The 10,737-nt window shown below is 40.3% G+C and overlaps 1 protein-coding gene across 1 annotated transcript; it reads left to right on the top strand.

Annotated features, from left to right (window-relative positions):
- Positions 1 to 1,036: 1,036 nt before the first annotated feature.
- On the top strand, positions 1,037 to 10,251 carry LOC136416294 (odorant receptor 43a-like). The gene is made up of 7 exons (XM_066401417.1): positions 1,037 to 1,264; positions 1,322 to 1,505; positions 1,564 to 1,909; positions 1,964 to 2,063; positions 2,113 to 2,367; positions 2,454 to 2,488; positions 10,203 to 10,251. Exons 1-7 carry the CDS (start codon positions 1,037 to 1,039, stop codon positions 10,249 to 10,251), a joined length of 1,197 nt encoding a protein of 398 aa, XP_066257514.1.
- Positions 10,252 to 10,737: the final 486 nt, after the last annotated feature.

Below are 10,737 nucleotides of genomic sequence, written 5' to 3'. Positions count from 1 at the left end.
TAGTTTTATAAGGCGATTAAAGTGCTTTGCGATTAAATTTAATATTAAAACAATTATCTTTAGAACTGTAAATTTTATCCTGTAATTTACGGCTGAGGTTAGAAATTTTTCATTACGTACGTGGTTTAATTATTTTTATATCCCACAGGAGAGTAATAAATAATCTGAAACCTTGAACTTTGGGGTTCAAGATGCGCAGCAATGGAAACCATTAAGATGGGTGCGCTTGGGTCATGGGATTCTGCAAGGGCCCGTGCAGAGGAATGTGGAAATATCGGAGGTCTGACAGATTCATTGGAGTAAAAGACAGGGAAAAATGAATTTTAAAAGAATCGTGGAAGTATCTAAAATTCCGACTATGATGGACCTTAACATTCGTTCTCCAGCTGCTGAGGTGCTGAATCGCTGACGGAATCTCCTGTCCCTCACAAACCATCCTTTCTAACTCCAAGTTTTTCATTTTCCTTTCAATTTTTCAATTCTCTCTAAATTCTTCTTATTCCCAATGAAAAAAATGCTGAATTTGGAAAATCTAAATCGCAGGCACCCCCAATAACTTTCTATGCGAATCAAGCAGTGTCTCTCTTCATTTTTTCTGATGCTTAAGACTTCTAGTAGGTTCAAATGCCTCAAATTCTCTTCGCTCTCATATTGATGATTCGCGTCTTTGTTGGCGAATTTTTCGGCCTCCTGAGGTTCTCTTCAACGCCGTCAGCAAGGCGCAAATTTCCAAAAGTCCGTGACCCATAGAACCGAGTCCAAATGATCATCATAACAGTTTATATCGATATCGAAAATTTAAAGGCTCATAACAATAGTTTTCTTCTGAGGGAAAAAAGATAGCCTCAAAAGCACAAATAACAAATCTCTAATTACAGAGCAGATATTGCTACAATCGTAACAATTTGAATATTGAATACATTACGGTCAATTACTATTTCAATATGTAAATTTTTGCGCCCTTTGAAGTCTTTAATAAATACCTGCCTCCTACAGAGCCCCCGGATAGTCTTACCCACCATATGCGCCCATTAACATGTGCGAAAACGAACCATCAAATCCAATCAATGAGCAGCTCATCTCGTGGGTTAAAGTTTTGATGATTTGCTCGGGGCTCTGGGAAGGCCCTGTAGGCGTCCGTCGTATAGTAAAAAACCTATACAACGTTTATTCGCGGTTTATGAAATTCAGTTTCTTCTTTTTTTGCTTCAGTTTGACTTTAGAATTCTTGCGACTGGCCATAGGAGGGTACGACACGGATATAGTGATTGGAAGCCTTAGCGTCGTGATCAGTGTAACCAAAATTATGTTCAAACTTCAGGTCTTCATGAAGTATCAGCTGGCAGAGCTATTCAATGAGATCATTAAAAAGGAACAACAAGTATGGGCTTCTGGTTCTGAAGAAATCCAGGCTTTGTATCGGTCTAAGGTCAAGTTCGTTAAAGGCACTGTGCTGACATTATTTTTGCCAAGCCTTGTGACAGTATTTATGTTACAAGTGGTGGGTACGTAAAGCTATTTGTTAAATGAGGAAAATCCTGTGTGCGAGTGAAAGCTTTTTAGGAGGTTTGGCTACATTGAAAATCAGACAGTATAACTCAATCAATAACGCTTCGTTGGAAAGCCATTTGATGTACCAAGCAATTTTCCCTTTAAACCGAATCAACCACCTCAACTGGCTGTTTTTATCGGAAATCCTATGGGGATGGACCGGGTTAACGTATGCTTCAGTAACTCACCTAATTTACATAACCATACTAGTGTATGCTGCAACTCAGTTGCAAATCTTGCAAATTCGCTTCAGAAATTTAATGGGGAGTGAGGAAGAATTGTCCCCCACTCAAGGAGAAGTTCTGGAAGGGGCTCGCAAGCTCAGAGAGCACATAATAACCCATAAAATCATTATAAGGTATGTTCTCTGTGCTTTAATCAGAACCATGTCAAGAAGGTTTTGACCTTTCAGGTTTTTAGTCCAATTCAATAATACGACAAAACACATAATAATGGTAGATTTTCTCTGTTATTCATTGGATATAGCATCAGTTTTATCGAGTATCACTAAGGTAGGAGGTTCGTATGTCCCTCGATTGAGCCTCGAGAAATCACTTGTAGATGAGAATTACGGAAGCCGGGTTCTTCATTTTTTACTTCTTGACCCTGTTCGTTCAACTGGTCATGACAGCTTGGAGCTGCAACGAGGTCACAGTTCAGAGTGAGGCATTGGGAGATGCTCTCTTCCAAAGCAAATGGTATTTGCTGGACCAGCAGTCTCAGCGAAACGTCCTCTTTATATTAAAGCGAATCAGGAAACCTTTGCACATGACTATTGGTATATTTGGACCCATGACAACTAACACAATAGTTCTTGTAGGTTTCAGACACCTTAAACTGCATAAAATTGACTGCTTTTTAATCTGAACTAACTGAAAAAGAGATTTTATCCGTTGTTTCAGGTGCTTAAAGCTGCGTATTCTTATGTGAATTTAATGCAGTAGTAAGAGGAAGTTGTCCAAGAAGAGAGAACCTGAAATGGACCTGAACTAACCCATTGCAATAAAATGCTAAAGAATTTTCAATTGAAATGAATTTTTTTGTTGGTCAAGCTTGGTAGATGAAAGTATTGTTGGTATCGTTACATTAACATTTTCCCCATGTCCGGTTCCCCTAGACCCGACGTCGTCTGGATATGGTTTGTGGATATGGAGCGCATTGCTGCTGCGTGAGACACTCCTAATCCCATTACTGCTACTCCTATCAGGAAATTGTTCATTCCACTTTCCTAAAGATTTATTTAAACGCTTTTCTATGTCACTATTAGTAAAATGCAGTATCTTCGCCTAATGATTGCTTCAATATTTTTTGCCTGCAGCTGTATTGGGGCTGCAAATTTCTTGCAAAAAAAATCAAAACCGTCAATTTCAGCCAATTTCATTCTCACATAATTGCAGAGATTTGTTAAAAATGTATAAGATTTCCATGTCTGCTCTTTAATTTGTCCTTTTTCACATTTTTTCCCACTCAACTGCATTAAAAATTTTTCTTCCGATTCGGATTTGCCATCAGTTCGAGTTTTTCTGTTTGCCATATCTGGTTGAGTGATAAGTGGCCTCATCAAATCCACATAATATTCTTTTGTGTCCACATTAATTAGGGAATTATCCACCTCCAACTGCTTCAAAGGAACATGGAGAACCGGTATGTAAGTAACTATAAGGAAGTTAAAGGAAAAATAAAGAATGAAAACAAGTGTCTTCAGAAGTAACCAGAAAAGCTGAAGAATATCACTTAGCGACAAATTAGAGAATTGGCGGTAACTTTTAAGGCGAAATTTCGCATTTTAGAGCACTTAAATTGATAGCTTCTGGCGATTTTCTGTATACGAGGTAATAATGAGGAAATATGGTCCCAGCAGCCCTTATCCATATTTATTAAGATCTTGTTCAGTAAGCCGATGTATATTGCGAATTATTTGCTTCCCAGGAGACCTAGGGAAGGCGGGTGTGGTTGCGGCGCATTCGGAAATTTTCATGGAACTATTTCAATCCCGCGAGCAAAAAATCGACTCCGCGACTTCCTGAAGAAGCCATTTCAGATGTCCCGTCAGATTTGCTTTGGTGTTGCTAATTCAAGTGCTAAAAATTCAAATCAGCTCCCAAATATTCTCCCCCGATTTTGAGCATTCGCACGAGCACCACAAGGTTCCTTGGGCAAACTCTTAATCAAAACTAATTTCCTGGATGACCGGACCCAGGACTTTCCGTTTAGCAATTAAACTAAGGACATTATTTTACTAATTTCATTGCTATTCCATTAGGGGTCTGCGTGATGCAGATAGGCTATCGTGGAGCGGCCGAAAGTCTGTCCGCTCCGGGCCACTATTAATGGGCCGGGTCCGGGCGTGTTGGCCGAAATGCGACTAATTACTGCTGATGCCGCCAACCGACCGTGTGAAAACTGATCTCGAACTCGCCAAGATGTTCAAATGAATAAATCTTCAGCCGGGAATTGGACAGATGCGGCTGCGACAAGATTTTATCGAAAACTGGCGTCCTCCATTTCTTTCGCGCGGAGCAGTCCGCTCGTACGAGAGGTCCATACACGTCCTCCCCCAGTCCACAACTCTCTGGAGATAATATTTCAGCGATTCTAATTATATCTTGCAGCAATAGCAGCTGGAAAATGTCTATCAAAAGACAACCGCAATAAAGCAGGACGAGCTGTCACAATGGAGCGTCCGAAAGGGAAGCGGAAAACGGGCGTGTTATCAGCACGTAAGTACGGCAGTTGCGGCCTTCTAAATATAAACAGGCAATTGTCTGAAATGAAGCAATCAGTGGTTTAGTAGACGATAAGAGCACCGCGTAACGACCGCCGAGGGAAACATTAACAGACTTCTCGTCAGATTACTCTCGCATCTCGTGACGCTCGAGGCGCAACTCCTGTTTGGAAAACGCGGGGAAACCGCCGCGACCGAAATATGATTTCTGGAATGAATATATTACTTTATTCCCCCCTTTTGTTCCCTTCCGCGACTTGTCAAAATCACCAAAAAATCCCACCTTCAAAGAACAGCCACAAACCAGTTCACTCTTGCGTGTCTAACACACACTTTTTCACCTACCTACGTTGTCGCAGGGTAGCAATTAAAAACATCTTTGTGCAGCACGAAGTTGCAAATTTCATCGACCAGCATGCAAATAAGTCCCTCTATAACTACTTTTAGCGGCATAACCCGCCATCGAAACATAAGTTTTCTGGTCCCGGTACTAATGCAGCTGCTTCTCGTTTGCCTGGGCCGGCAACTTTTTTAAATCCCGTTCTCTAAGGATGCGATATGTTTTGGGGGAATATAAAGTCGCTCACGTAGTTAGCGGGATCTTAAAAAGCTCAGATACAGTTAAAAAGTGTCTAAAGTCGTTAAAGAGATCAGCCGACGGTAAAATAGGCGGAAAATATGTGCCAAGTCCTTTATTCTTCGGGGAATCCCTACTATGGCTGATAATCTCTCTAAATTTGCAGGGAGGGAGTTAGATTTTTGTGAATGATTCCTACACAAAAAAGTTCTCGCACACATTCTCCTCCAGAACATCGATAAATTTTATGGAAAAGTTTCTAAATCTCGAATTTCAGAAAAGTTCGAGCTCAAAGCATGTTCTGAGGCAATGGCTCCCCACTTATTAAGTGTTCAGGTCTCCTCTTTAAAATCGGTGAAAATATACACATGGGAAAAGTGCAAGGATAATTTGTTAAATAGATTGAAATTTCTCTGAAATTAATTAGAAAATAAAGTTGTGCATGTATTAGAAAGTGTTTAATACACAATAAAACTAAGCTTTTGTTGATAGATTTCTGAATTAAATCAATTTATTCATAATTATTATCATATTAATAAATTATCGGTTTAATGAGGATGAAATTTAGTGATTAGTATTTAGTGATTAGTGAGATGAACAATATCCTTAGACTTTCCTGATATTTATACAGACTGACCGAAGTGCGAAATACCCGATAGTAATGTAACGACGACAAAAACATACAAATTTGTGAAAAAAAATTGAAAATTTCAGAAAACACTGCCCTTCAGATCACAACTTGCTTCTGCCACTTAGAGAATTTGCACAGCAACTTACGCTCTCAGAAAAATTATTCCGACCCTGTTCTAAAAACGAAAAAAACCTTTTAATCTGGGATTATTCGTTTTGCGTCTCCTTTCTAGAATTAATCTTAAAAAATTTCCTCTAAGTGGATTTTGATAAGTGGCAATTTAAATTTCCCTAAATGTCCATTAGGGGGTTTCTTTAGGGGGATTTTCCTTGCCTAAGATTAGACCGAACAATGTAAATTTCCCTTTTATTCAGAGCCTGTGGTATGCAACTTAAATCACTGATTCACTTAGATAAAATTGCAGGAGAAAAAGGGACTTTTAATATTTGATCTGGCCCGCGGCTCTAACCTTGAAAAGTTAGACTAATGAGACGTTATTCTTCGCCTTTACAGCTGGAAATGCCTAAAGCTATTTATTTTAAATTAACCTTTACAAAATTGCAGCACAAAGGTGTTGATTTTTCGTTAGTTTCAAGAATGAGATTCAAGACCGACTCATCTTTATGTGAACATTGTTTTCACGTATCAGAAACTAACCTAAAGCTTTATTAATGCCCTACACGTGCTGATTACAGAGAGTACTCCTGATATTTGCTCGTCATTACATGCAAGGTCCAGACATATAGCTCTAATTGACAAACATTAGGATACTAATTGGGAAACATGTGTTTGCTCTGCCAACACTGCTTAATTCGACCATCGCAACTGGCCAAAGACATGCCCCGTCCAACTAGAAACTGTTTTAAGAATGACCTTAATTAGCTGTCCGACAATGGACGTTGGGACAAACGACTGAAACATTCATATGCACCATCTAGTGTTCGATAATTCAGGGCTTAAATGTTCCCGTTATGAGATAATAGTTATTAGGGGGGCACATCTACTGCATATTAGGAAGGCATTAATGTTTTGTGATTTTCTCCCTTAATTCGGGAATGGGCTCTAAACGCTGATTGCATGAGGGGGAGTTGAAGTGAGATCGAGATATTTAATTCAAAATCGAAGAAGAACGTATATCGGAAAAACTTTCCAGCAACAAAAGATTATTGTTATTAATATTGTCGTTATAAAATTATGTTTATGGCTTTAATTTCGAAAGTTTACTCTCGCAGATTCACTTCAGTTTCCCCGTTAAATCGGTCTCAGACCGATTTCGGAGTTTTATATAACTGTTTTATTAGTTTCTTGCCTTTCTAATGTTTTGCATTAATGCGTTCCAAATCGTAAAACCATGCTCGTTAGTCTGTAGCCCAATCCCCATATTCGCTTATAGGGCAAATTCATAATTTTTACGTTCGGAAAAACGCTGCTTACCCGAGAACTGAAACTTCCTCCTCCTGAAGTAGCTTGGCCTGGAAATAGTCTCCCCTCAACTCTCGAAATGAGAGTTTGATGTTTTTATGAGCAGAGAATAGTCGGTCGACTTAGTTTTACAAGCGGGGTGTTGCTTAAGATCTGCAAACAAAGATTTACAACTTCGGTTAATCCGTTTATGGTTAGCTGGGGACGTTGCGGCTTCGACGTTATTAGGTTTAACTCTGTTGAAGTCGGTTCAAACATGAGAGGATTTATAATAGTTTCAATGGCGATAAACATAGGGGTTCTATAAAGTTAAGGGGTGAGTTTTTTGTTCTCTCCTAAAGAGAGAGAGAGAGAGAGAGAGAGAGAGAGAGAGAGAGAGAGGGGGAGATCCTTCAGAGCATTAAACACCAACTTTGTAAGAAGTTTTTGAGTATATTTGCCTGTAGTCCCATCAGGACGATCGTGTGTTGAATAGAATTGAATTGAAAATCTGAGTGTTCGAAGAGGACCTTTGAGCCTGAAATATGTATTAGAGTCAGTGGCGCTGCAAATCATCTGGGGCCAGGAAAAGCGTCCTGAAAAACGCGTTTAGAAGCCCCATTCGCGTGCCCCTGCCTTAGATTACACCAGACTGACAACTCGAGTCCTCCTAGAGAATGCTTCAAAAAGTCATTCAACAATTCATCAAAGTCAGAGGCGTGCAACATTTTTTAAATAACATTTTTAAACAGAAACAGTGAAGATGCCTATTTCGATCTCAGTCGGTGGCTCGTCTCGTAAACAGATAGAGGAAAATTCCCGGACTCGCACATCAATCCATACGTGCCCTTAACGTCCCTTGCAGGTCCTATCAGGACTATAAAGGATAAAGCTGAAATCCTAAGTTTTAATTCCTGTCGAGCCGCAAACGACACGTAAACCCCATAGAGTGGTGGTCTGTTTAACGAGAAACTGCCATATAACGCGTTCGGAATTACTATTGGCTCCATTAAGGTCGACAGGGCCTGGATTTAAGCGATCTAATGACAAAACACGGGAGAGTGTGTTTAATAGTTTAGCGTAGGTTTCAAATTATTAGCCCAGACATATGTGCTTGTTTTCCATTCTCCTCAAAGGTACATTTTGTAGATTTAATTATGGTTTCAAGGTCCGGCTGCAACTAATGACCGTAGAGTCCAGTGATTTATCCAGAGATTCCGGTATCTCTCCAGTTTAGCCGGCGCGTTGCTACAACCCTTTGATATATACCAGGGTCTTATTAGCCTTAATTCCCAACTAACTCAATTATTAGGGTCCTTGTTGCCGTTATTTATGCCCGCACCCTAATAAATATCATTTCCTTTAAAGCCATTAGAACTTGGCGATAGTTTCCCAGATTTTTGTTGCTCTCTGTATATGCGGCATAATATTGGGCCTACAATGGAAGGTCGTCTGAGGGGTAGAAAGAGCGCCCGCATTGCATACGAATAGACTGAATAGGGCGTAAGCTCGCCAATTAACAACTTCTAACAAGATTGGCAATTTGCACCCTTCCTCCTTGTCCCGGATCAAATATAATCACCGATTTTTCTCTTCCAGCTAATTATTTTACGTCAAAGTAATTCTCTTTTACGCCGCACACATTTTAATTGGACCACTGTGGGTTTGTTATTATGGAACCTGAGACCGGCCAAATTGGAAAAGTGTTAATGACTTAATTTCGCTCCGAGTACGGCCATTCTACTCAATGGCTAATTCACCAACTAATTAAAACTTGAATAATATAAGAGATCCAATTAAGCGGGAGTGAGGAAATCAAAAAACTTGAGGCATAGTTGCCAATTGCATTCCCCCATGCATCCACAACCGCAATAATCCTGCTGGAAAATCACTGTACTGATGATTCCAGGAACCATACATTTCGTATTCAGGAATTGCTGTTCTGGAATTCCAAATAGACATGTTATGAAAATGTGGTCGGGTCCGCATAACCTTGTCTCGAATTTACGTTGATCCCCCGTCAGTGAAGATGCCTTTAATTAATTAACTAATTAATAACATTGCTGGCTCCATTTTGCTACCTGTCCTGCCAAACATAGTTTATGATATTCCCAGTTTACCCTATAATGGGTTAATTTAAGCCGGGTATCTGGAGCAGAGTGATCGAATAAATTTGAACGGCTGTTTTTAGCTGAAAATTCCTTTATTTTCCACACTTCTTGCCACCTCCCGTCATTCGCAGTCGTCACCTCTGTCCCCGTTTTTATCAATTTTTTGCCACTGTAATTTCCTCTAAACACACAAGACTCGCGTGTTGTCGAAGGCATAGGTGCAGGCTAAAAAGTAAATGGGATATTCGTATTAAAAAATTTCAGCGGGGATACTAAGGGCGACTCGAGGAAGCCCTATATCGTTGTGCACCTGCGGGGCCATTTAAGGATTTCAGTTCAGGATTTTTAGTCGTCTTTTATATAAGTGGCAACGCCGCTTGGCACACACGTCAACTTTCTCGTCGTCCCGGCGATTAGGCGACACTGCTCATGTGACTGGGCCCGGCAGATGCGACATTGCCAATGTGACGCAAAAGTATTTATACCGATCCAGATTATGAAGTCGCTGGTTATGTTGAGTTTCTACGACTGAGCCATCCCTGGAAAATCGACAAATCGAGCTCAGAATTCCAGGAGTTCAAGGGCACACGTAGATGGTTTTCTCGGCCATTTTAGAATTCTCCATTTGGAACGGAGACATTTCCAAACCGGGCTGAGATGGAAACTAAATAGTTGCATGTGTCGCTGATGAGGCCTTAATCCGCTGCATTAGCCTCTCGGAGAGGAACTTTCCCCTGGACGAACAGAAGAATTTCTCGACGATCTTTCTAAATCTTTTTCTTCGGTATTTCCAGTTTTTTCCCTCCTTCCCTCCGTTCAAATTTCTTCCCCACATACTCCTCTCTCATGAAATCGAACAGGGTGAAACGTTTAAATGATAAATTCGCACGATATGAGCCACTCCAACAGTCGCTTCGAACATATAAACCTATTCAGTGGTATCCAGATAATGTGTGCGGCTGGAACTAATGACCGGAGAGTCCGGTGATTTATCCGGGCCGCAGATTCCGATATCTGTGTTTATAACCGGCTCGTTGCTACACGCAGCCACATTTTGATATATACGAGGGACTTATTAGTTCTAATTCCATTCAAACTCTATTACTCGTGCCACACGTGCATAATTTATGCCCCAACCCAACCCTACCTTCTTTGTATTGCTGGCTACTGTCTTTGATTTATCGGTTTCATCGATTGTGTTCGAAGACTTACTCTGGCATCAGTAGCAGTACTCGCAAAGCTAATTTTTAGGTGATTGACCCCTAAGAATCTGCTAATTTTGCCAAATTGGGTTTTAGGGTCATCGAGACGTTTCTCCTCCCATTATCAGGTTAATTCGTACTTAAGGCCTGACGGCCTTAAGACAAATTTTGCCTGGTTAGGTTCCAGCCAAAGGTGTTTTATCACGCTGCCAGCACGTTTAAAAAAGCATTACAGTTTAAGTAAATTTATTGTCGACACCGGGGGCTGGACATAAAAAGTCCATAAAGCTTGATATATTAGGTCGTACGTTAAGACGAAATGCTCACAAGCATGTGTAGCCCGAAACACGTGTAATTTAGAGCGGGATTTGGTCAGTGACATTTTTTCGATATTGCTTAGGATTGTTTTATGTGGAAAAAAGAGGAAAAGACATTTATGTTTTTCAAACTGGATTGTTCAAACGATGAGAAAAATTGAGGAACAGAGGTCGAAATTTAATGGAATTTCGAGTCTGAGCATTTCCCCCCGGAAAATGCTG

This window comes from Euwallacea similis, chromosome 22 (genome assembly GCF_039881205.1).
Source record: "Euwallacea similis isolate ESF13 chromosome 22, ESF131.1, whole genome shotgun sequence".
Taxonomy (NCBI): Eukaryota; Metazoa; Arthropoda; class Insecta; order Coleoptera; family Curculionidae; genus Euwallacea; species Euwallacea similis.
Note: the sequence above shows the minus strand (reverse complement) of the source record. Positions and strands in the feature narration are given on the sequence as shown.